Below are 27,806 nucleotides of genomic sequence, written 5' to 3'. Positions count from 1 at the left end.
ATAAGGTTAGGAGTATTTTTTTTTCTGTTAGCTATTCTATGAGCTAAGTCTTCTACTAGTTCAGTGTGTTGGTATTGACAACATGGCATTATACTTTGTTTTTCTAAGTGTATTGTTATTTGCGGAAGAATTATATGCATGGGCAGTTTGCAAATAGTGCAAGCTGGGGAGTTAGGTGTTTCATTAGTGGGATATATTTTGATTCCTGGTTTGCGTATTGGAATATATGTTTGTTTTTTTGCATTCTTTATAAAGTGTATATGTCTACAGCGAACAGTTAACTATAATGCATAATTACTTCATCACTCTTTCTACGCATCTTAACAAAATCATTATGCACTTCCAAAATCTGTTTTCTCATAAGCTCAGAACGACTTTTTAAATTGTATTGTAGTGTCAATGAGTAATCTTTTGTAACTTAGTTTAATTAAGGTACCTAAACTTCATTAAGACCACAAACTCATCGACTCCGTTATTTCTAAATTGGTGCTATGTTGACTACCGCACTGGCGCTGAGCAAGTGCATGGTGGCAAGGCTGCGGAATATGTCGCAGAGCAGTGTGTATGGCTACGGCACACTAATCACCTTAGAGGAAACACCCATCGATATATTGATAGAGCACCAATACAATAAAACCTTGAAAGTGGGTTCAGTTTCACAGAAAGGAATAAAAATATAAGCATGTTAGCTGTGACTGGATTGACTTCCTAACTTGAACAAGTTACTGAAGATTATGGTGAAGGAAGGAAAACAAAGACCAAGTTTTGAAAAGTATTCTTGCTTTTTTTTCCCAGAAGGCTGTTCTGGCGCAGTCGTTTGTAGTACCAAGGCATCGCCAGGTTCACGTCAGTTGAATATAGAACAGAAGCTGGCCGCCACGTCATAAAAAAAAAGAAACGTTGCAATGAATTCTCTAAGGCGACCGAGTCGTATTGGGGCGAATAAGCAAAATGACTTGAGTAGAAGAGTTTTCAGTGGTCGTTTAATTCCTTTCTTTTTTTTTTTGCTGTTGAAAGTATCACGCTTGACGCAACGCTTCTTGGAATTCTGCAGCATAATGCTCAGGATCTGGCAATGACATTGTTAGGCAACATTTTCGCGTAATCGGGTGTTTCACTGACTTATCAGAGCTTGTAAAACAATTATTACAACAGATCCTCACCGTAGAAAGACTGCCCGGCATCGGTAATTGAACGTATTCTTTAAAAAGAAGTCCGCAGGCCTTCTTCATAATTTTGCATCCGAGGCGTTTACCAAGAGAACATCATATTAGAGATTTCAAGATGTTAAGGAAGCCTTTGGGGAAAATTATGCGAAATTTAACTGTAGCAGTATATAGCATATGTAGTATATAGCAGTAGTAGCGGTATATTGTATAGCCAATTATATTTAAATCGTATTACTATGAACTTAACCGCACAAAAAAAGGATTAGACAAAATATTATGGTAAGTTGTATTTTTTCAGAGAATAATATTAAGCATGCCATCAAGTAGCGGATACGAATTGTTAATTTCTCGGAAAAATAAATATAACCAATATGGGGGCACATAGAATACACTTGAGACTCATCTTGTTTAAGAAATAACGTCACGCACTGAGCATTGTGTTCATGATGCACCGAATTCTGCGAGGATAAAGCTCTCACTGATGTGGTTCTTTTTCTGCATTCATCTTCAGCACTCCCTATTTATATTGGCTGAAGCTTGTGTAGCGAGGCATCAAAAATTGAAGTTTTTTTTTTATTTTATTACCGTCACTGGTACCTTTAGCTGTCACCGCCGTGCTTATAAGAATCATCTACGTGTATGTTTCTGTTACACCTGACAGCTCGAAGCGCCAAGGGTAATATTGTATTCTGTAAAGCCAAAACGTAACAAAACAACAAAGACGAGTTATGTTTTCTGCGCAATAGTGCCGTAAGGAGTCGCTTACGCAGGCACCCTTGTTGAGTTTATTGAAAAGCGGACGAAACGCACCTTCTTTACCGTTTTTCCAAGCAGTTTTCACACGTACACAGCGTGTAAAATGCTACAGAAGACTACTGACAAATGTCGCACGCTCGAAAATAATTGGAGTCGAAAAGTTGTGCGCTTGATTGCATTACACAGTCCCCATTCCAAACTTTTCTTTATAGCGCATGCGATAAATTTGGCGCGGTTCAAGACATTAGTCCGCGAGTGGTTTGTTGACACATGCGTGCCATTAGGTGTGGTATCTTTTGCGTATTCATCCTGTTTTGGTCCTTCGGAAAAACGAACATTTGCGACCCCTAACCTTCGTTTCCTCTGGTTTAAGCAGAGAAGCCGAAATAGGTATTTTTTTTAGTACTGAGTAAATTTCTCATTTAAAACAAGGTCTCATTCTCGATGTCCTCATGCGCTTTAGGAGATTTAGACTGCAGTTTTTTGCAATGGGACCTGTGAAGGAGCCAACCAATTGCTTCTTGGTATTGAAAAACGATCTCTACGCTTTCGTTCTTGTGTTCTCTACAGCCATAACTACTTCTTCAGCTCGACAGAATCTTCGCTCTCTATTCACGCTTGTTAAATTGTCACGCTGTTGAAGGCATTATTGCTTTTTCCATCTCTGATTGCAGCAGTTTAGACGCTGTCAGTGTGGTTCTTCTCTTCCTTTACGTGGGCGATTAATTATGAAAATTGAGAAAAGCAACTGCCCTATTCTAGGTATCGTGAACTGCTCATGGTAGGCGTCTTCCCACAATGCGTGTTTATTGCCTGAAAACAAGCTTCAGTATGTATTTTAAGTTTCTCATTACTCCCATATTTCAATTATTTCTTTCTCCGAAAAATAATCCATTTCAAAGTTCGATTGCAAGCCGTTACAAGTGGTTGTGCTGCTTGTAACTGGCACCATATTCCCTGTCCAACCTCTTCTGGACATGCCAATAATAGTCGCAAAATGAAATAAATAATTCTAAATGAATGTTACCTAATTTCACAAATTTCATAAGCTTTTGCCTTCTAGCAGTGTTATAGAACAAGGAGTTGTGCACTTCTACAAAACGTCACGAAAATAAATATAGATAAGCTCAGTGAACTTACATTTTTTTATATCTTAAATCAGAAGCGTTCACTACAACGTATGTGGCTAAAATTTTTATTACTTGAGATAACGTTTTATAAATCGTCTGCCAACTTCCTGAAAGAAGTATCGGGTGCTACACATACCAAATGTTATTGGATAACACGAAATAGTTGCCTCTAGAGGTCATTTTGGCAGAATTGGGAATTGCAAAAATTTATTATGCATACAGCTGTTTCTGCGCATGCCTCAAAAGCAGCGAGAAGTCGCCTGTACTTAATGCTCAATTTCACCGAGCATTTATGTTAAAATAATAGAGTAGACATGGTTATTAGGTGATAAAATTTATGCTCTTACTTTTGCTCGCTTGAAAATTTTTAGGTTCACCGGGGCACCTAACCATGGTGGCCAATTTTGGCACGACTAGAGAGCGAATAGGTACCGATCTGATGGCTCCTTGGGCCTGTATTGAAACAAAACAACAGCATTGTGTGCCAATACTCGGATAGTGGGACATTTCAACTACCAGCTTACTTTCTATCCATCTCAGTAAAATATCAAACCGTAGATTTCATTATTCGAAATTTGGCCTTGCTGGCAGCCTGTTTTAGAGCGCAGCTCTTAGGCGCCAGTTCTGGGGCGCGCGTCAGCGTCGGCGTAACCAAGCGAACGAGCGGAGCGAATGATGAAATAGTGAACGCGGAACGCAACAGGGAAGAAAGACGCGAGGAGGAAAGCGGAGTAGGAAAGTTCAGCGCAACCATGAGTTGGAAGCGGAGGAGGATGGTGCGGCGAAAACGTGAGAAGAAAGGCACATTACGGCGACGATGACTACGAGATGGCGCTAGAGCAGCACATGTCGTCTGTGTGGTCTGATTGTAATCGTCGTCGTCGTAGTCAAGGTAAGTAAGCTTCTCGTGTTCACGCTCGGCACGCGCTCGTGCCCCTGCTCCCGCGCTCGTCGTCGTTGTCGTCTTCCACAGCTGGCTGCGTTGAACCAACCGCTTCATGCTCACGCTAGGCACGCGCTCGTGCTACTGCTCCCCTGTTCGTAGTCGTCGTCGTCTTCCACAGCTGTCTGAGTTGCCGCTTATCATTCCAGCGTGACTGTTTAGTCGTCGTCGTCTTCCACAGCTGCCTGCGTTGCCGCTTATCATTCCTGCGCGACAAGGAGAAACACACGGGACGCGGCATTAACTCACTAGAGGCATGGACCACGCCACCCCCTCAGGCCGATGCCCACCGAACTATCAACTCTTTATAGGAGTTCGTGCGCGAGGCCGGCTTGACCGGCAGGTTATGAATGTGTAGTTTTTTCTGTTTTTTTTTATTGTGAACCCCCTCATTAGGCCACTGAGCCATCGTTTTCATTAAAGTTCATTCTCTCTCTCTGTCGCTGTAATGGGGAAGCCGCGTTTAGGGGGTTATGAGCCATTGCTTAAGGCAGTATGAGCCCATTAGCGGTGCATTACTGCATGCTTCGCACTTCCGCAGGTTTCACCTCAGTGGAGCTGCATTTCGCTCAATGGGTCATTCGAGCACCGAGTTTTGAATGCTCCCGGCTCTTCGCACTCCAGTTCTGTCAACTTTTTTGTAACAGCGAATCTGTTTAAGCCAGCCGTAATTTGTGGTGTGTGCCAAGAAACAGCTGCGCCGTAGCCATGGCCACCTGGAGGAGACCTCCTCGCCAGCTCCCTCATAGAGAAAGAAAAAACTTTTTTATTGCGATAGCAATTATATGGACACTCAAAAGCAGATTTCTGCCGTCGGCGTCGCCGTCGCCGTCGGCGTCGCCGTTGCCGTCGCCGTCGCCGTCGCCGTCGCCGTGAGGTTCCGTATGACGTCATTTGGAGATGAAATCGTCGCCGCGCGCCGCCGAACGCTGTATGTGCGAGTGAAAGGGCGCGAGGGACGCGCGCTTTCACAGGGAGTGAACGCACGGCGGAGAACAAACGCGCGTTCTGCGCCGTGCTCGCTTAAGGGCTGCAGAAGTAGGCGTCTCTTTTCTCCTTTACAATGACCATATATGTAGAGCAAACGCGCCTTCTTCAGACGCGCGAGAGTCCGTGGGGGAGGGGGAGGGAAGGGAGCCGACGTTTAGCTGCGGCACCAAGTGGCTATTTATATCAGAGGCTCCAGCAACAGTCACCAACGCCGCACGCATTTTGAGCTAACGCGGGCAAAACGCCGATGGCGTCGACAACAGTTCTGCGTGTTGTTGCTACCAAAGCCGCTCACCTTACTTCGTATGACATTGCTCTGTTGCTATCGCATTCATTGCTTCGCCCTTAGGGCGAAACTGTGACATTTTTTTCTTTCTCTATGGCTCCCTGCCTTCCCGACCCCCTCCACTCTTCTCTCCTCGGCGCGCTGATCCAGGAGAAAAAAAAAGTCGAAAGCTTGCACTAGGCCGCGCTGCAGTGCCTAGAGTATATTCTAGGCACTGTAGCCGCGCAAAGCTCAAGACACAGCGAAGTTGGCCGATTAATATCGAGCGGCTAGCCTCCAACGCGTTCGGCGTTAGCAAGCAGCAGCGTTCTCGGCACAGTGCCAACCTTGGTTAGCCTGCCTGCGTTTGTAGCATGCCAGGAACGCTGTCGATCGTAGGCGCCGACGCGTCCTGCGCTAGTCACGCGAAATGTCGCCAACGCGGTCCGCGTCGGCAAGCGACAGCGTTCTTGGCATTGTAGCAAACTTGGTTAGCCTGCTTGCGTTTGTGGCATGGCAGGAGCGCTGTCGCTCGTAGACGCCCACCCGTCCGGCGCTAGTCACGCGAAATGTCGCGAAAGGGAAGGTACCTCAGAAAATGATCGCTCGAGAATACCTTCCTAGATGCGTAGTTAAGTTAAACCAAGTTAAGACCTAGCAGTAGCAGCCAGTAAGTTTCGCTGTGCCTAAGCTTCGCGCGACCGAGCGCAAACATGCCTGTTTTAATAGCGAAGCTGTTTAAGCCAGCCGTAATTTGTGGTGCGTAGCAAGACACCACCAAGAAATAAAAAAGAAATTACATGCCGAGGTGGGTTTTGAGCCCGCGTACTCCCGGTCCTAAAGCGAGCGTCGTAACCACTAGGCTATAGAGCCACTACTTTTTCTTGCATGGTATTTATTGCATCACGTATATGCGAGAAAAATACTATCTGCGAAAAACGTTCAAGCACCAGCCAACACATCTCATATTCATGGCCTAGAAAGGACCTAAAAACGCTTGCAGAACGTGCATTTATGCGAACCATATGATTGCGTTCGAGCGTCATCGTCTTCGTCCAGAGCTGGCGCGTTCGCACGCTCGTGCTCTGCGAGGTGAAGACGTTCTGTGCGCTATGAGTGCGAGGGAGAGACGCATTCGCGGAGTGAGTCTTCTGGAACGCGGTTTCAGCATCGGAACGCGGAGTCGGTGTAGCAAGCTGCGCTATGCAACGCGCAGTGACGGCCGTAAGTCCGAGACGCGCGAAATGAAATTATCATCATCATCATTAGTAATAAGATGAAAAGTTCGCGAGCACTTTCGGAAAATGCTGGGCTACGATCGCCCCGCTTCGCTGTTTCAAGCGTTGCATGGCCGAGTGCAAGGTTTTGTTTTTTTAGAACCTTTTTGTGTTCACTGTTTCATGAAATTTCATGTGTCACGACACAGAATTTCGAAGCCTACGTAAGCGAATACAGCGCATTATCGAATGCTAATGGGCGTTATTTCACAGTGCTGTACAGAGTCGCCATGTCACCAGTCCTGTGAACAAAACGGCAGTGCGGTATGATGCGCGTGGAACGTGATAAACCACGCTTATCAGGAGTGGCTCCTCCGCTTCAACGCCATCGCGAACAAAAGTGGTCTGAAAGGTTCCGATAATGCAATGGACTAATGCTGACGTGCCCACCTAAATGTCTATTCAAATGCGCATGCTCGTGTCAAGGCCATAAAAAGGCCGACAACTTGCACTGAATCGCCATTGGTTAGACGGAACCCATAAGGTACGCCACAGCACGCCATGGCACGGACCAAGCAGACCGCCCGCAAGTCTACTGGCGGGAAGGCTCCTCGCAAGCAGCTGGCAACGAAGGCCGCCCGGAAGTCGGCACCTGCCACTGGTGGCGTCAAGAAACCGCACCGCTACAGACCTGGTAAGTTTGGTTGCGATTTTTTTGCACCTTCCTCCAACTCGTTACTTTGAGCGTAGCGTCGCATATCTGAATTGGCCGTACCATGGACTTCTTAGTGGATGGCTTCGCCATAATTTTAACCACTGTTTGATTAACCACTTCCAAAAGTTTTCAGGGAGCATTTTGCATTTCACACTGATGCTTGACCAAACTCGGAACCTGTGTCGCTTTGCACCGCGAATCAAGGCTGATGTTTCATGGGTGGAGTGAAGAATAATAATGCCAACAGCATGGGCGATTACGTAAACGTGCGTAGCTGCTCCATACGACGCACTGTGCAAGGTAGCTGCTGTCTTTTCTTTTATGTGTCTAATCGCCGTCTCTTGGAGCTCAAACGTACGTTCTCATTAGCATACAAGCTGCTACCCTTAGTGCTTTACGTCAGCCAGTGAATTCTCAGCTGCAGCCCCCTTTCGCTAACGTCGTGCCATTTTTTTTTCCTTTTTGCAGGCACAGTGGCTTTGCGTGAAATTCGGCGATACCAGAAGTCCACCGAGATGCTGATCCGCAAGCTACCGTTTCAGCGGTTGGTTCGCGAAATAGCGCAGGACTTCAAGACCGACCTGCGGTTTCAAAGTTCTGCCGTGATGGCCTTACAGGAAGCCTGCGAAGCATACCTTGTCGGCCTCTTCGAAGACTCCAACTTGTGTGCGATTCACGCTAAGCGCGTCACTATAATGCCGAAAGATATACAACTCGCACGACGCATACGCGGCGAACGTGCCTAGCCACTTTCCGGCCCTTCACGGTGCTGTTCTTGTAAATTTTCATTCAACGTTCTCATCGAATCATTGCCATGAATGTTTTAAGCGGCATGTCCTGAAATAAAGCGCCTTTCAACCGCGTCTTTAGCTTGCAGACATTCTTCTTTTAGAACGCTTATGCGCTTGAGACGCCATGCCGGGTTGTGAAAGTGCCCTACACTACTATTGCAGGTCCCTTTCTGCCAAGCTTGTAGCTTTTTGTGGCCCTTGCTAGGCGTGGATGAAAAAAACTTTGGTGGTGCAGAACGCGCGTACGAGCGAAAGCTCAATGGCTGGTGGCCTGGTGGGGGGGGGGGGGGGTAGTTCAATGAAATTCCAATTACTAGTGTTTGTGTGCCTCTCCTCGTCGTAGCCACAGTTTATAGGGTCACATCAAGGAAGCAGAGCCAACACTGCCGCAAATAAACGGTCAATTAAAGACAAGGGGGGGGGGGGGGACCATTCGAAGGAACGCACATACCACTGCGACTTGGAGCTAATTATCCCGACAACGTTCGCGCGTCAGAAAAAAACGCGACACAAGTTCTAAGGATTGTCTACTAATTCGTAAGCCTTCTTAGGCCAGGCTGCTACTTCACTTTTGCTTACTTATTTAGCTAGCGTATGTACGTCTACCCATTGCTAGCAATGATCTAAGATTACACTATTATAAAGATTACGTGCGTTAACTTGACCAACTTTGAAATTATTTCGAATATACCGTATCAACTGAGCCGAAACGCCGTCACGACCGCTTTTTTTTTTCTCCTACTGGGTGGCGCCTGTACATAAATTGTTTGCAGTTGCGCAAATACTGATATTTGAAACTGCATTAAATCCAAAATAAACTGTGGTACTACAGATTCGACTGCAGCTTCAAAAATTTTCGTCTTTCCCTTAAACTAAAAATCACACATTGCAAATAAGACACCTTAGACGCATTCCTATTGCTCTAATAATGACGCGGTGTCTTGTACATGTTGACCTGTTTTGTTATTGTCTTTTCTGACACATGACGTAGACCATAGTTTTTGACTTCATTTATAGTCCGCTCAAAGTGGAAGTTCAAGAATATAAAAATGACGAATCAAGGCAAAACAGCTTTTATTCCGAAGAATGGAAGGAAAACGCTTCCAGTAGCAATTTATTTATTTCGAAATATGGTTGGGAGGATGAACAAAAATGTTTTATATGACTTCGAACGTGATTCAACACTTTCGTGAACTCATGAACTCCCCAGGAAAAGATATTGCACAGACAGAAACCGCGTGATCCCTTCATGCAAGTTATCATAAATAAGCAATGAGATTATTCTGCAGATATCATCGATGACCACTAGCGTAAAACACTGTTGGAAGATGGGGACTCAGTCCCCAATTGTTGCAAGAGAACTCTTGGCCCACTTTCGTTTTCTATTCCGTGATTATTGATACATTTCAATGAAACGTACAAAGTAATTTCCCCTAGGATTTCTTCAGTTTCTGGTTCTGTTTATTTTTGTACTCGTGTCTAACAAAAAAAATGTCGCAGTTTCACCCTAAAGGCGAAGCATCACTAGCTATAGCAAATTAGTACAGAGCCATACAGAGTAAGGATAGTAGTTTTATCAGTTGTATAAACTTAGACATGCAGTAGCACCAGCAACGCGAAGAACTGTTGTCGACGCCGTCGGCGTTTTGTCTGCGTTCGCACCGAACGCGCACAGCGTTGGTGACTGTTGCAGGTGCCTCTGGGGGCGGCTCGAAGGTTTTCGACGAGATCAGAACGGGACACTCGTCGAGCAACGTCCGCAGTCTTTACCACATTCTCCCTCTCGCAACGTTTTTAATATAATATGCATTTTGTGCCGCAGCTAAACGTCGCCTCCCCTCCCTCCCTCCCGTCCCCCCCCACGCCTTTCGCGCGACAGAAGAGGTAGCGTTTGCTCTATATATATGGGGATTGTAAAGGAGGGAAGAGACGCTTAAATCTGCAGTCCTTCAGGGAGCACGACGCCGAACGCCCGTCTGCTCTCCGCCGTGCGTTCGCTCCCCGTGATGGCGCGCGTCCCTCGCGCGTTTTCACTGGCGCATAAAGCATACGGCGTGCGGCGAGGATTTCATCGCCGTGTGACATCATACAGAACCTCACGGCGACGGCGACGAAGACGGCACAAATCCGCTTTGGGTGACCATATAATTGCTATTGCAATAAAAATTTAGCCCATAGGATCCCCTATTCAGCCTGGTATATTTTAACGGCCCTAACCCACACGGACAAGGACGAGGCAGACAAGACGTGCGCAGACTTGCAACTGAATGTTTAATTGGTGAAAATGACATATATACAGAGAAAAATGAATACATCTGATTGGCGATCCAACCATGGATATGTTGACGTCGCACAGTAGCGTCTAAAAACGCCATCTCGCAATCATATAGTGACACCGAAGGTTCGCTTACACACCCACGTGTATTTTTGATCTTAAATGCCTCAAACAGATCCCTAGTACTACGGTCCCTATGACGGTACAAATTTCAAGTTTGTTTAAGAAGTGGGAGGCAAGTTTCCTTGTTTAGTTTTTTACAGTCATTACAATGCTTTGCCACGTGGGAATAACCATCTGAAGTGTTATTTCTTTATGTTCTTTCAGCCGAACATAATACACCTAGCCGTCTGACCGGTGTATACACACCCACAAGAAAAAGCAAATTCATACACTACTGCGCAGGCGCAGGGGACAATGGTTGACGCTTGCTTATGCTCAATTTTGCAGACAAAAGGGCTGTGGTTTGATGCCCTGTGAATCATATTCATTACTCTAGCACATAAACGCGACATTTTCTGAGGGGCTGAGAATACGACGCTCACCACATACCGCTGCACTACATTCTTCAAATTGCGTGCAACTTTGTGCTGGTACGGAATCAGAGCAAACGCTTTTTTTTCTTTATTAGTGCGGGGTGTGTGCACACCGCTACTTTTCACTTTCCTTACTAGTTTTTCACATGTTGCTCCAATTACAGATTTTGGGTATCCAGCATTCGTCAGCCTAGTCACTTGGAAACTAACACTTTCCGTTACTACGTGGGGGCATGACTTCTGTATTGCTGCATCTATGCACGAGAAGGCAATTCCACTCTTTACAATCTTCGAATGCCTGGAGGAAAAATTGAGGGGGGACTTATGGTACCTTGGTTGATAAAACAAACCTGTATGGAATAACTCAAAACGCAGACGTATGTCTAGAAATTGCAATTCATTCTCGTGGGGAAGTTCTGTAGCAAAATTGAGGCCTAGTCCGAACCTACAAAAAGCTTCCTTCACTTGAACAGACAGTTCTTCAATGTTACTTCCGTCTACAAAAATCAAGTAATCATCGACATAACGAAAGACACGGGAAGCCATACTACAGACTGTTCTATTAACAGTCATATTCACTTTATCCAGGAAGATGTTGCTGAGGGTAGGGGCCACCCTAGAGCCTATGCATCCCCCTGATTTCTGGATGTATTGCTGCCCTCGCCAGCATACATATGTGGACGACAAATACATGCCCAGTAATTCCAAAAAGCCTCAAGGGAAACGCCACACTGGACGACAAAGCTATGTTCATCATTAAACTCAGTAATGCACTCTTTTACAGCTACTATAGCTCGCCCTGCGGAATTGCATAAAACAAATTCTCAACATCTAGGCTGAAAGCTTTGCACCCTCCTGGGTTTTCCTTCTTTAGGTAGCGTACCAAAGCAGTAGAATTAGGCACCAAATACGGATCTACCATCTCTAAATTGGCGAGGTGCTCTTGAAGGAACCCTGCCACAATGTACTGCCACTCTGCGCACGTCTTGTCGGCCTCGTCTTTGTCCATGTGGGTTAGCGCAGTTAAAATATACCAAGCATGTCAACCAACAAGCCCGACTTAGAGCTCTACTTCAGTGGGTTTCTTTTGCAACGGGCCACGTCTTGCCTCCGGGCCTTTTCCCTGATTGTGCCGTCTGGCGTCCATAGTAGCATTGTGTGTCTTCAAGGCAAGAATATCAGCATGGCACAAGGAACCATTGCACCGGAAACGCAGGGCCTGTTTGGGTTTCTTCAACCATCGGTTGGTCACGCGCGGAGGGTCAATCGCATCATTCGGTCAGAGTGGTGGAGGCAAGCACGTTTCTTTCAAGACTGTCTTTACGTTGATGAGCCAAAGATGGTGAAGAACCTCGAAGGGTTGACAGGAACTTCAAGGACTGGAAGAGAGAAGCAGACAAAGCTACGGAACTGTTGTGGTCGTCTTTTTTCTCCTCTATTGCCGAAGAAAATAAAAAGGAAAGCATGTGTATCACAAGAAAATGTCATGTGTGTTGATGGTGTGGAACTGCCAGAGCACCTTAATAGGATCTTGCAACTAGGCCCGAAATTTTGTCACGAACCGGCGTCTTCACCCACAGAGAAGCTGGCCATGGCAAGAGGCATCTGCTGTCAGGGGCCGGAAAACGTCCGCCTGAGGTGCGCGCAGGAATGCATCCAAGTCCTCAAGAGTGCACCAGGAAGACAACATGATTCGGGGAAAGCTAAGCAGCTTGTTGAACACCTGACTTCTTCTAATTTGTGCCTTATTCAGTCCGATAAGAAGGGGATGTTTGTGGTGGTTCCAGAGGAAGCGTATTTAGACAAGGCCCATACAGCATTCGCGAAAAACTTCATTCCCGCCTCTGTGGAGTGTAAAAGGATTAAGGACAGGGCTATGGCCCTTTTGGAGGACCGAACCTCAGTAAGTTACGTTCTTGTGATAAGAGCAGTACCGAGTTGTCTCTCCAGCTGTTTTTTTTTCTGTGAAAGCCCATACGCTTGGCTTGCCGTTTACGTTCCATCGTTTCGGAAAAGGGTACATGACCGTACATTGTGGCAGGGTTCCTTCAAGAGCCCCTCGCCAATTTAGAGATAGCAGATCCGTATTTGGTGCCTAATTCTACTGCTTTGGTACGCTACCTAGAGAAGGAAAACCCAGGAGGGTGCAAAGCTTTCAGCCTAGATGTTGAGGATTTGTTTTACGTAATTTCGCAGGGCGAACTTATGGTAGCAGTAAAAGAGCGCATTACTGAGTTTAATGATGAACATAGCTTTGTCTTCCAGTGTGGCATTTCCCTTGAGGATTTTTTGGAATTACTGGGCATGTATTTGTCGTCCACATATGTATGCTGGCGAAGCCAGCAATACATCCCAAAATCAGGGGGGTGCATAGGCTCTAGGGTGGCCCCTACCCTCAGCAACATCTTCCTGGCTAAAGTGGATAGGGCTGTTAATACAACAGTCTGTAGTATGGCTTCCCGTGTCTTTCGTTATGTCGATGATTACCTGATTTTTGCAGACGGAAGTAGTGTTGAAGAACTGTCTCTTCAAGTGAAGGAAGCATTTTGTAGGACGGGACTAGGCCTCAATTTTACTACAGAACTTCCCCACGAGAACGAATTGCACTTTCTAGACATTACGTCTGCGTTTTGTGTTATTCCATACATGTTGGTTGTATCGACCAAGGTCCCATAAGTCCCCCCTAAATTTTTCCTCCAGGCATTCGCAGATTGTAAAGAGTGGAATTGCCTTGTCATGCATAGATGCAGCACTACAGAATTCATGCCCCCACGTAGTAACGGAAAGTGTTAGTTTACAAGTGACTAGGCTGACGAATGCTGGATACCCAAAATCTGTAATTGGAGCAACATATGATAAACTAGTAAGGAAAGTTAAAAGTAGTGGTATGCACACACCCCGGACTAATAAAGAAAAAAGAGCGCTTGCTGTGATTCCGTACCAGCACGCAATTCGAAGAATGTAGCGCAGCAGGTATGGGGTCAGCATCGTATTCTCAGCCCCTCAGAAAATGTCGCGTTTATGTGCTAGAGTAATGAATGTGATTGACAGGGCATCAACCACAGCCCTTTTGTCTGCAGGATTGAGCATAAGCAAGGGTCAACCATTGTCCCCTGCGCCTGCGCAGTAGCGTTTGAATTTCCTTTTTCTTGTGGGTGTGTATACATCGGTCAGACGGCTCGGTGTATTAATGTTCGGCTGAAAGAACATAAAAAATAGCACTTCAGATGGTTATTCCCACGTGGCTAAGCATTGTAATGACTGTAAAAAATTAAACAAGGCAACTTGCCTCCCACTTCTTAAACAAACTTGAAATTTGTACCGTCATAGGGACCGTAGTACTAGGGAGCTGTTTGAGGCATTTAAGATAATAACTACATGTGGGTGTGTAAGCGAACCTTCGGTGTCACTAGCTGATGGCGAGATGGCGTTTTTAGATGCTACTGTGTGACGTCAACATATCCATGGTTGGATCACCAATCAGATGTATTCATTTTTCTCTGTATATATGTCATTTTCACCCATTAAACATTCAGTTGCGAGTCTGAGCACGTCTTGTCTGCCTCGTCCTTGTCCGTTTGGGTTAGCGCATTTAAAATATACCATGCATGTCAACCAACTATCCCGAATTGGAGCTCTATGCAGCCTGCTGCAAAGGTCCAAATAAGCAACAATTTAGGTGCTTTCTTAAAAACGTCTGAAATTTGAGTGCATTACGTTAAGTTTTCAAAGGATTTGTAAGAAAATAGCACGATAGAGATTTGCACAACATTGGCACTGGCGTAAATAACTTCAGGAGAAATAGCAGAGAAAGACAAAGTGCTAGCATACCACTTGCTAACATGTAACACACAGGCTTTGTAAATGGTCGTCGCCACCTGTATTCAACGGGATGCCATTAGAAGGAATAGGTATCACCTTAGTTTGCGAGTGCGGCGTCATGCCCTTTGAGGGCTGCGTCTTGATACCTTGCAGTTGAATGGTATATTTTTTCAGACGCCAAGGGTCCCTCACAATATGCGCGGGCCACTGAAGAGAAGCGGAGTGCTGGTCTACTTTTACCGCTGAAGCGAGGCAGCGTGAGGTTCGACAGACTGCCAAGCCGAGAACATCACTGCTGGCCATCCACGCTCCCCAACAAGGCCAAGAGGCTTTGCTGACACCGCGCAACAGCATCCGCACACCATTAATTACGGCATCCTGTTACTTGTTGGTTTGTAACCTAATTTCTTAGTTTACGTAGTTCATAGTGTTATACGGGATGCTGAAAATTAAGCTTGACGGAATTTTTAAAAATCGCCTGTGGCAGATAGCATAACTTTTATCGTTGAGCTGGGTTATTCGGAGAGGCGGACATTAGTTGCACGAGAAATCGAAACACACTCTCATCTAATTAACAAAACTAACTAATGAGCTTCTTCATTAATTATTTTAGGACACATATTAGAATTTACGAATTGTAGCTGGTGACTTTGCAAGACGCATCCACTTGAAATTAATTTCCAGGATGACACCAGTTTCAAGATATTATTTCCCAAAGTGTGGGACGAAATACATAGGCATTTCAGTTACTTCTGTGCTTGAATGTATAAAACTGCACTTTGGTAAAAAAGTAAGTGGAACAACAGTGCATTTTTACGGCGAGTTTGATGGCGCAATCTCCAAACTAATGCCATTCTGGGAAATGCATTCCAAGTGGATACCCCTGACAAGCTCACCGGTGTTCCGACTCGGGTAGCATTTAGGCCGGCGATCCTTCCAGCCGCAGGGATGAGTGCGTCCGGGCGTAAGATCGAGAGAAACAGGGTTTACTCTACAAATTTACAGTGGCTCCAGATATGGGAGCTCACTCCATGTGGGAGCACTTTGACTGACTCAGATTACATGTCTGAGCACATGTTAGAACACGTAAGCACGCACCCACTGAACCAAATGTGTCCGCTTATAAAGCTCTCGTTTTCCCTACTTGACCCGACTAGGGAATCTGATGACCTTGGTGCCGCCAATCAGAAGGGTCGTATTATTCACAGAACTCCGCCTTTAATGTTGCACCCTCGCCCTCGAATTTGCCGCAACTGCCTTGCCATCTGGGAGACCGAGATCGTCGCTGTTCTCACGGTAGTAATTCCGCGAAGATGGCCCCTCGCATCAATCCGTGGCGTCTGCGTGACGGTCAGCTCGTCATGGTAGTTGTCGCGCAGTGTCGCCGCCTGGGCGACGCTGATGAAAGGGGCTGCCTCGATGGAAAGAACCAAAGAATGCGCCCTGCCGATTCGGGACGCAACACCGGCTACAATTCTTGAATTGCAATATGTGTCGTAAGGTAATTTAACTAAGAAGTTCATCAGTGAATTTCTATTAATTATTTGAATATGTGTTTCCATTTCTAATGTCCGCCTCTTCGAATAAACCAGCTCAATGATAAGAACTAGGCTACCTGCCACAGGCGATGTTTAAACATTCCATAAAGCGTAATTTTGAACACCTCTGGAATTTCATCAAAATAGCTCTTCTGGGCGTTACCTTAGGTGCGTGATCATCTTTCACTGACGCGTACCTTCCTTCACTGGGCAGCGAAAATTCACTCCCATTCATTTTGCTGTGCGTTTGAGATGATAGCGACGTGACTGGCTTTGTATCAACAGCTTCGAGTTGCTGTCGCTACACACTCTTACACGCATTTGTGCACACCGCGCCAGCAATGCTTACGGATATTGTTGGTCCAACGGCAACTGTTATATACGAGATGTACAGGTTGTCATAGTGAATGTGTGAAAGTAAAAAAAAAAAACTTGATGTTCAAAGTCACCGTACAACTGTGACTTCTTTTTTCGATAGCTCCTCAAGTATATTTTACGCACCGCTGAATAACAGTTACGACACTCATTTAAACGTCCGTGTTTCCTAGCGCGCCACGCGAAAGAAGTCGCGCATGCTTTCTCTGTACGAAGTTCATTTACATATATATTGTTGTGGCAATGATATCAACTAAATAAAAAGTAATGAAGAAATTTTCGTTAGTTTTTAAATAATAAAATGTCACCGTTTCGCCCTAAGGGCGAAGCAATGAATGCGATAGCAACACAGCAATGTCATACGAAGTAAGGTGAGCGGCTTTGGTAGCAATATGAATTGTAGTAAACGTGAGTTGATTAAGTAAGCAGGTGTACTGCGGCGTAAGTAGACCGACATGAAGAGAGACTCGATGACCACGAGAAGGCGCGTGTTAAACGTTGGTGTTGATGAGAAGCGCTTCCCGAGGGCATCGCGTGCGAAGGGACACACCTGTAGTGCTGCACTGCCGATCCGGGCAGCATTGCATGTGTAGCGTGCGTTGGAAAATGTGGCCCGACTATTACTAACTAAATGAACAAGCGTGGTGTGAGCGCGCACAAACATGAATAGATCACACTGAAGGACTGCAGACAACGACTGTCAAAACGCTGGCAGCGAGCCCATACGCCGCAGCGGGCGAAGGTACGTGCGGTCTATCGCTTCAACGGAAACTGAGCGGCGAATGCACGGCGCATAAAGGTCAGAGCCGTGTGGAGATAAGAGGCGAGCGACGAGCACGGTTGTTGGCAGAGTAGAAGTGCGCCCCCTCCCCCCCCCCCCCCCCCCCCGCGCTCCCTCCGGCGCTGGCTTCCCGCTTCCTTGCTTGCGCGTGGGTGATTGAGTGCGTTCGCTATCCGTGATAGCGCGCGTCCCCGCATGCTTCCGCTGCGGCATACGGCGCGCGGCGCAGATTTTATCTATAGGGAACCTCACGGCGATGGCGACGACGACGGCGACGGCAGAAATCCGGTTGCAGTGTCCATATAATTGCTATCGCAATAATAGCCACCCGCAGGGCTTTCTTTATGAATAAAATATGTCGTATCGGAGAATTATTCAACATCCTTGCTTAGTCGCTATTTAAGGTTGCACCAGAGATGCTCTGGGCGATGAACCTGTGAGCAATTTCGCCTCTGTAAAAAAAATTCTGCTTTAGTTGAGTTTAAGATGGGTGCAGCCAATCATACTCAACCGCACGCCTTTTCGTAGCCGAACGGGGCTAATCAGGAAAGGGATCGAACACCAAATGCAGCCAAGCGGAAGCAAAGTGCCCAGGTGCAACATCAGTGCACAGAACACTAGCAGGCAGAAACCACAAACAAAAATGTCAATCTGCGGAACTAGAATAATAGCTATAAGTATAGCTAATCTATAATTAATAGAATTAAATGATTAGTTTATACTCATAGCCATTCTTTCAATGTGCCTTCATTTATTTTTCATAGTAGTGCAATTTGATTCATGTTTGATGTCCTTGTCTTGCACATGTATTTGAGTTTGACAATTATATTATGTACGTCCAGTCATATATACTCTACACTCTTAGTGTTCGACAAATTATACTACAGTGCTTTTATATATATATATATATATATATATATATATATATATATGCCTCCTATCCATGAACGTTTAATTCTTTAACTAACCTATTTATGCTAAAGTCTGTAAGTAGTTCTTGTTTACGATGTGCTACAACTCCTGTAATCTGTACCTTATTATGATTAAATTGTAAATATTATGTTTCATTTGTATTTTGTTTAAATTGTTCACGATGTGTCACACTGCTGTAATATGTACTTTGCTATGTTTAAATTGTAAAGGAGGTCCAATTGCAGTCTCTGACTCCGAGACCTCCTTCTGTATACTAACAGCCTGTAATCTTTTTACTCACTTTCAATAAAACCGATTCTGATTCTGATTCTGATTCTCAAACCCGTGCGACAGTCGCCTCACATTAGTTCTGTGCAAGGAATTCTGATTAAATTTTACGTACTATGAGCAGCATATTAATAGCAGTTTCCAATAAATGTAACGCATTCACGACGCCATCTGTCGTCCCATATCTTCAAGCTATAATTGGACAAAGTCAGCCTCGTTTATGACCTGCGTGGCTAGGTATGATCAGAGCGCTGTGATCAGCTTTATTGTCTTTGCGCCTAAATCAAGAAAAAAAGTGGGTGCTCTAAATGGAGGCTGGACGCTTGCAGAATGCGTCCTATATGCACAATGCAGTCTTCTATTTTGGCACTGAAAACATTTAACGCAATTCAAGCCGTAAACTAGGCAAGCTTTTTGCCTGAACCATGGCTGAAGACGGAACACGACAAACGGCTGACCTCGCCTCTTTGCTCAAGAAAGTTCTCGCTGGTGAACCACGCCCCGTCGATTTCCTTCGGGTCACACGAAGTGCCGCTATCACTGATGTTTCGTTCTACTCTCCTCTCTCGGAGAAGTATTTCTTAGGTTTTTTTTTCTTTTACAAGAACAAAAATAAAGGTTCAGCACTCAAACGGTACGCAAACAGCCGGCCGTTTCCCGAGTCGTTCCTCCTGTAGAGCAACCGACATTTAAATCAAACATAAACAAGAACACATACATTGCCGAAAAGCACAGCTCGTTCCTGTAAATTGAGCGAAACGAAGAGTATAGTCCCAGGTAACCTGCTTGGAGCTTGCGAGCTATCACAACAAACGGAGCAGGTACAGGCATCAGTCTAACAGGATACGTGTCCTTACAGTAGTGAATTAGGTAATATAAGTGACATATACACTTTTAAAGCCAGTTGGTAGAATTAGACGGCTAATATTTGTGTTACACTAAGCTAACGCTCAATGCCCAATTTTACCGTAACAGAGTTGTACCCTTATCACATGGGCAGCCTTAACCACAGTTATACCCAACCGCTTTAACCTCACGTAACCACAGTTACCGTAAAGCGGACTGCGGCGCTGCCATATACACACGCTGCGTTACTTTATTTGTGTCCAACGTTTGCCGCAGTGTTGTGAAGGCGGAGGCCTAATTATACGGTTCCGCGCCAGCGCTTACACGCCACACAAATTGCCGACAGAATTCATCGTTTTGTTACTAGTAAGGAAGAATACCACTAAGCGGTATTGTTTGTTTCGATTCTCAAGCTTCTGACGAACCTGCTTTATATTATATGGACCTTCCTCCGCCGGCAGAACAGAGTTCAAAGTCCCCACCATGACGCTATATATGCACGAGTTGCCTGTGGCTGAACGCAGAGCGGTCACTTTGTCCTCCCAAATGCGTATCAAGGCCTCCGTCGTCGCGACAGGCCAGTTGACACGTTTTTGGGAGGACACTTCGCTGCTAGCCGAGCTGCAGGCATCGGTGCTCAGAGCCGCCATTTTGTCAGTCACAAATTTGACTGAGGTGACCAATCTCAGTTTGCGACATCCATGGCTAGCGCAATAACTGCGGTTAGGTTTATCGTGTGACTGGGTGTAACCACGTTGAGCCTTAACTGCTGTTAAACTACCCTTGTGGCAAGGCTATGACACGTTAGCTGGGAGAGCTGTCAGCCGTGTCGCCCGATGCCGTTTTTATTCTATGATGATGATGATGATGATGATGAATAGGACTCAGACAAGAAGCATAGCCGTGTTTTTCTTCTCCGAACCAGATTGCTTGCGCGCTTCTGAGAAAGTTTGCTACAATCGACCTCGCATGGTATTGCCCCGTTGCAGTGGCGGTGAAGAACACAGTTCGTCGCAGTGTAATAGATAGAGAGAAAAAAAGCCCGCAGATCCCACGCCCTGCGGGAATCGATGTTATGCGAAGCAGTGTGCACTAAATGCTGTTGCCTGCCAAGATACCGAAACGAGCATGAGGCGGCTCTTTCATGACCTACATGACACGCATGTAACGAGATTCATGTTATGAGCCCTCAAGAGTAGAGCACTGCACGGGCTCGGGCTTACCCGAAAGCCCGGGCCGGGCCGGGTAGAGCAGTTTTTTCACGGGCTCGGGCCGGGCTCGGGCACGGCATGTGCTTTTTGACCCGGGCCCGGGCCAGGCTCGGACTTTCTGACGGTGTGCATGTAACGTGCAGCGAGTTATCCTCGCAGCGTCTCGACTCTGGAAAACCTGTTGCCCCGGCGCAGCTGGAAGCTAGCAGCGCTACTCTTCCGTACTTGCCTTTTCTTCTTCCGTCGTATTTTGCGCTGTTTGAACAGAATGTAAAAGTCCGGAAAGACCGAAGTCGCCTCAAACCAAAGGATTCCATTGTATCCCCTACCTTAATCAATGTAATTAATGCTTTGAGCGCAGTGCAAGCGCGTTCGCGATTAGCTGATTCTTCAAAGGCGAATTGGTAAAACGATGACTGGTAAGATAAGATAATTCGTCACGCGGCTCAAATATGGGACGGCGTCCATCCATGATTGCACGCATTTTCTCAACCGGCCCCCTCGCAGCAGCGCATTACGCTGCATCATGGAGGAACAAGAAGCTTTCTTTCTCCATTTACTCCATCCAGGCGCTGCACTCACGACCGGTCGTGGCTGCGCTTCGGCTATAGTGTACTAGAATACGGTTGAGTGGGACGAGCGGCTGGGGCGGCGCATGCTTTGCAGTGAGGCGCCCGACGTGGAAAAATACTGTGGCGGCGCTGCGATAGAAGTGGATTGGGCGGCATCAAAGGCGTGTCGTTGGAAACTGCTGGCGATACTGCTCGCCAGGGTCTTACGTACTACCTCACGCGCTGGTATTTGCGTTCAGACCACTGAAATGGTATTCATAATTCCAGATGACACGCATTTATGCCTGAAGAATAAATTCCCTTCATTATATTCTTTATTTTTTTAAGGCCGCTCGGTGATCTTTTTCGGTCTCAGGCCGGGTTCGGGCCGGTTTCGAGCCAGGCTCAGGCCGGGCTCGGGCTTAAGACAAAGGAGTGGCGGGCCGGGCCGGGCGGGCAACGTAGATTATTTTCGGGCGCGGGCCGGGCCCGGGTCTCACCATAAAACATTTGGTCGGGCTCGGGCGGGCAGCCCAACGTAAAAACGGGCCTGGCCCGGGCCCGGGCTGAAAAAATTGGCCTGTGCAGTGCTATACTCAGGCGTACCTTTAACTACACCTAAAACACCTTAGGGCGAAAGCCTTAGTCATACCCGTGACTATGACTTCTACAAACATCCTTTAGTGTTTCCTTCACGTAGTACCCACGTCCGAACACATTTCAGTGTTTTTCACTCTCAATGATTTTTTCGTTGAGTCATTGACGTTTTTTTCTGAGTCATGCTCATGACTATGACTTCTACCACCATCCTTTAGTGTTTCCTTCAATTGTACCGACGTCCGAACCCATTCCAGTGGTTTTTGAGTGTTATTCTTATTTTCTCTGAGTCATTGTCACTTTTGCTGACTCATGCTCATGACTATGATTTCTGCCATCATCCTTTAGTGTTTCCTTCACTTAGTGCCCATGTCCGAACCCATTCCAGTGGTTTTTGAGCATAAATCTTTTTTTGCTGAGTCATTGTCATTTTTCTGAGTCAAGCTCATGAATATGACTTCTACCAGCATCCTTTAGTGTTGGCTTCCCTTAGTACCCACGTCCGAACCCATTTCAGTTGTATTTGAGTGTTAATCTTTTTTGGTGGATCATTGTCATGACCTACATGACAAGCATGTCATGACAAAAATGTCATGACCTATCACTTATGTTCGCCGTACACTCCTGTGATCATACTATGCCAGTTTTGGTACCTACTAAATTAACGAAACGACCATGAGAGCACCAAGACGCAGGTTGCTGTTTCATGACCAATATGACACACATCTCATGATATTCATGTCATGACATATCATTTATGTTCGTCATACACTCTTGTTATAGTATGCCAATTTTGGTGCATACCAAGTTAACGAAACGACCATGAGAGCACAAAGTCGTGGGCGGCTAGATAGATACGGTCAAAGTAGCAAATGTTCGCCAAGAAATGGTTCGCATTTGAAAAAACTATATTTAAACGCTTCAGTTCGTGACCGATAAAGGTGCAATATTAAGATGATGATACCTCCTAGATGAGGAAAGTTTTGCAAATTTGAAGTACGGGCTCCGAGTCGGTGAAGAAATAAGGTGTACAATATCTTTAGCCATTCCATGTAGCGACGGGTGCTGATAGTAGTTAGATACCACGCAGAAAGTTTAGAATACGGGAAACTGCAGCTGTTATAATGATGGTAGACAAAGCTGATATCTTTTTTCTGAATCATTTCCAACTTCTTAACATCAGATTTTCATATGGATGCCGTACCGCATACGCGCAGTCCAGAAGAGGCCGTATAACTGATTTGAAAGCTAGTAATGGAGTACTTAAGGCAACTTTGCGCAAAATACGCTGCAAGTAACTCAGCTTTCTGAGTGCTTTCTTGCGAATATATCTTATACTATGAGACCATGACATGTTCCTAGTAAAATAAAGACCCGGGTGTTTATAATTGCACACCTTTTCAATTGCGCCACCACTAAAGACAAAAGGAGACGTGAGAGTAATAAAATGTCGTTACTTCGTGCTTTTTGGAATATCTGAACATATGATACTATTCGTCGCGTAATGCCGAGACAACTAAACTTTCAGTCAGGTAAACGTAATTTCTCGAAAGCAGGAGTAACCGCATAACATACTTCTGCCGATGTTACTTGATAGGTACCGCAACATAAGCAGCGGAGCGCGTCAAAGACAAATAATGATATTCAATACGCGTTCTTTATTCACCGCACACATTAGCTCCGGGAGGACCCTGACGCGTTCGGTCTGCTAGGCTCAAGGGAAGCTACTTTCGCGATGTTTCAGGTTACGGCGCCTCTGCACCGGCAAACGCACCATTTGGCGACAATATTTATGTCTCCATTGTACAATGTTGCAATAGAAGAAAGAGTGGAGATAGTCAAATAAGTGGCGTTTCAGCGTACGTCTACAGCGTTTCTCGGCACGCCCACACGTTATAGTTATTATCGACTAAAGCTCCATCAAATTTAATGGCCAGACAAAAGGGGTTTGGTGCGCGCACACACGTTGGCGTTGTAAAGGGCAACCCATGTCTCGCTGACCATACTGATTACCGATACGGTAATGAGATCGTAATACTTAAAATCGCTGATTCATCGTTTTTTTTCTGCCGCTTGCTTCTTGTTTCAGTTTATCGTTTTCGGGCTTGTATGAGTACAATCTTATTTTCAAAGTTGCGAAACAAGCACTTACACCATCCCGCTTCTGTCGGTGACGCTCTGGCCTTGCACAAATCCGGGACGCCAAAAGACGGCAGAGAGGCCCTGGGAGGAGGGACTGTGCTCGGAAGACAATTCGAGCTGAGCAAAGCTTTGTTCTCCCTCTTTCCATCATGCTGATGTTTCTTCTCGAATGAAATAGTCGCTGGCAACATGGTGGGCTGGTCATTAGCAGACGTACACCCAACGCAATCATAGTGCACTCTTGCACTGCCATGATTCAGGCCATGTTACATGAAATTATAGGTTACTCGCTCGACGCTAAACATCTGTGCGAAGCCATTCCTAGCCCCTAACAAAATGAACGCACAGGAAACATATAATCAGCTTTCTTGCACTGTCCACATGGCTCTATTGTCCGCCTGGAGCGCAAAAACATTTCCTAAAATAAACGAGTGCATGTCTGCTATGACTTAATTAAAGCCGTTATGGTGCTCCTACTTGTATGTTCAAGCAGTTTCCAAGCTCAAGCACTACGAACAAGAATGGTTTGGAGGAGGGCAGAGTATTCAGCAAGTGAAATATTTGCGACATCGAAATTCACGGCGCATATCGACGATGTGTGAGGTCACCTTAACTTTAGTTCATTGGGAAGTAGCTCTGATACATCACACGCGCCTGATTGCTAACAAACACTCGGCATTTTACCGCTCTGTGCTGTTCTTTATATTCTTGTCTCACTTCGTTTTTCCTTTTTGAAGCAATCCCTTAGTTTGAGACGGTTTGTTTCTGCGACATATGCAAAAATCGATTCTAAAAATATTCCTAATTAGCCCCCATACAATGAAATCGGTGTGCGCCATGCAAGAACACGGCCGAATTCATGTGTGAGTCACTTTATATCACTATCTAGCTACTCGATCTTTGCAGCAGACACCGCCACTTTTCTCGCAAATATTTTAGAACCACGATAACTATAGGTAATTGATGCGTGCTGTTTATTTTATGCGTGCGTTCGCGTCCCTGTATTTATTGGGATATATGCAAAGGAGAATGCTTCTTGAGATTTGAGCAATATATTTTAATATAATACTTCAATAAACCCTATGACCACACTATATGAGATGGTCTACGTACTTGCGACACAAACGGTGTAACAGCCACCCAATGATAGCGCCTGCTAATGACGCGCAGCAGCTGGATATGGAATTACAAAGCAATGTCTTATCCTCGCAACAGGCAACATGACTAAATACAACGGTAGCCACCGTTACAAGAGAGCAATGCACTGAAAGAGGCTTGAAGTGATGCCAGTTGCAGAACAAGGAATGTGGCTGAAGCCAACATCACCCATTTCGACAAGGGGAATTTGTCTTTGACATGGTAGCCGTCAGCGAAAATTCCTTGTTGTGTCACTGATAATCGCTTAGCCTACGTTTTTTTTAGTCTCTTTTTACCGTCTCATGTCACTACACCACGCTAAACACAAATACAACACGAAAACGGGTGTTAAAAGAGGAGAGCACTGCTATCTATCTGCCAGAAGAAATGGCAGTGGATTTCTAGTCTTTTTTTAACCGTATGCCTAGAGGTGCTGTGCTGGTGGGCGGACAGTGACATATGTAGTGCCAATCCAAGCACGGGTCAATTGATAGAGCGGTGCAGCCGGGGCTTGCACAGTCATCCGTCACCCACGCGCGAGTTGTTGCTGAGCGAAAACGTTGCTCATTCATGTGGGGTGTTTGTGCCATATGTCTCGAGGGAAAAGTCGGCGATAACTCCAAACGCCCAAATGTAGGTCCTTGCTCCTCGTTGTTACGAAAGCATTTGGAAGAACTTGTTGGCCTGGTTAGTACTTGCTAAATGCAAACGCCCGTCCCTGTGCTTACTTATTTTGTTACGTCATTCTGTTGCAGTTGATCTATCAACCTTCCTTTTAGCGTGCCTCATAATCAGAACTGGTTGTGGCACGTAAAACCCCAGAAAAGAAGAACCTTCCTTTAGTGGACCATGCTTGAGAGCGCGAAACAGCAAAAATAGAGTATAAGTCATTACTTTAGCAAGACCCTGCCATAGTCTGCGCTCTCTCGAATACAAAACAAAAATAGGGCCGGTTCTATATGCATACTTTACTCCTTTCCACTTTTCTAATTATTGGGACATCTTTCTTTCACTACAAGTGACTGATATGGCGTTTCTGCAGGCCAATATTAACACCTCACAACAGCTTTCCATATTCATTCATGTAGTGTGTCATTTCTATACTGTGCAAAAAATTGAACATATTCAACCAACGAAATACCTGCTTATTAGAAAGATGAAATTGAGGAATTCATAGGCATTAGCAGAGGATTCGGAATGAGTCTCCTGCGTCTGCCGAGCAGCTACTTTTAGGCGAGTATAGGCTTTCAAGTTCATGGTGTTTTGGGAGTTGAGCTTACTTAAAAACATTGGCACTAGTGAAGTTAAATGCAACGCTCACCCTTCGTATTATAACACACATGCTCACCTGGCAGGGCGTTAGTGCGGCGTGCCTGGAGGACATCAGGGGTGGTGAAGTAGGCATTATGTGACTACCATGCTCTTTTATTCATTGTTCGTGTAGTGCACAACTGTCTTGCGTTCCGTTTTTTTATTGTATTTATTTCTTTAGGTGTGCTTGACTCCGGCTGCACGTGTGCTTGTTCCAGTTTCTTCGCTTTATGTACAGCTGTGCGTGGCTATGAGCATGCCCCCTTGAATTATTGCATTTGTCGTTCGTGACGCGCAGGAGAATACCATATGAGAACTTGCCAGATTCAGATATACGCACTTGTGGGATATGATTGTCAGTATCGTAACAAGAGAATATCTACAAATATAGGTAGCACTGCTGTTTCCTGCTCTCACGAAACTGTGGATAATTGTGCATTGACATGGTCATATATTTCGCATTTACGGATACGAAGTTCCCGAATACTGTTGTTTAGGCTTAATGTGTATGATCGAGTTTGTGGAATAATGACAAAGCATCTATGATATTGCAAACTGTTTTCACCAAAAGAGAACTTGTAATTTTGTTCTTCGTGTCCAAATCCCAGCATTATTGTATCAACGGAAAGTAAACTAGGGTCCTCAGTGCAGTTTAAACAAAAATTCAGCGTAACAATGTTTATATACAAAGAGATCAGTGCATTCTTCACAGCATCCGCTGTTTGTCTTTTACCAAAGAAGCTTGGCGCATTTCATGCGTATTCTTCTCTTTCATTAGCCTTACAATTCAACAGCTGAAATTTTGCCAAATATTACGGCTTATTTCACAAGTTTAAGAACTGTGGCTGCCTGTTTATTTTTATTTGGTTTACCTTCTTCCAGATTCTTCCTCGGGATCAACACAATTCACTGCACGAAATCAACGGCAATACCACCGGGTTTCAATAAGGTGCTAATCCTCGAGCATAGGATCATAGAAGCCGACTGGAATGCTTTCGTATGATATACTTTTCTACTACAAGCATCTTTCTTTGAGTGTCAAAATCAAAGTGAATTGTGGCGTAGGGAGAGCACACTGCACACAAACGTTCATGTTCCAAGACTAATGCTCTGTGTTCACTTTCTTCCCCACACTTCAAGCACCCTGCCATTCGCCGGCGTGCACTACACCAATATCGAAACTATAGCCTCGAATTCCTTTTTAACACTCCTCAGTAAACCTAATACCTTCTTCATTCTCACAAATTTAGCATATTAGCTTATGTCAGCAACATTTGTGCTAATGCAAACGTCACTCGTCATTATTCCAGAGTGAGCTTTTCTTTCATTAAAATCAGGATGTGGGTTAATTCTTTCATTACAGTGAGTATGTGGATCGAATATGCCAAGCTTGCTATCTACTTTTCTTCTGAACGTTGTAGGGTCCTGACGATTTAAATTTAATGGTAAGAAAGAGCCATACGCTGAGTCATTCCTATACTACGTAGTTCCAGTGTATTTCTAGACAC

At 45.3% G+C, this 27,806-nt stretch overlaps 1 protein-coding gene across 1 annotated transcript; it reads left to right on the top strand.

Moving 5' to 3' along the window:
• Window positions 1-6,998: 6,998 nt before the first annotated feature.
• On the top strand, window positions 6,999-8,048 carry LOC119450755 (histone H3.1). The gene is made up of 2 exons (XM_037714262.2): window positions 6,999-7,164; window positions 7,654-8,048. The coding sequence occupies exons 1-2, from the start codon at window positions 7,032-7,034 to the stop codon at window positions 7,929-7,931; spliced, it is 411 nt and encodes a 136-aa protein (XP_037570190.1). The 5' UTR covers window positions 6,999-7,031; the 3' UTR covers window positions 7,932-8,048.
• The last annotated feature ends 19,758 nt before the right edge of the window (window positions 8,049-27,806 follow it).

Source organism: Dermacentor silvarum, chromosome 4, assembly GCF_013339745.2.
Source record: "Dermacentor silvarum isolate Dsil-2018 chromosome 4, BIME_Dsil_1.4, whole genome shotgun sequence".
In the NCBI taxonomy this organism is placed as follows: Eukaryota; Metazoa; Arthropoda; class Arachnida; order Ixodida; family Ixodidae; genus Dermacentor; species Dermacentor silvarum.
The sequence above is the reverse complement of the archived record's forward strand: the minus strand, read 5'-3'. Positions and strand labels throughout refer to the sequence as shown.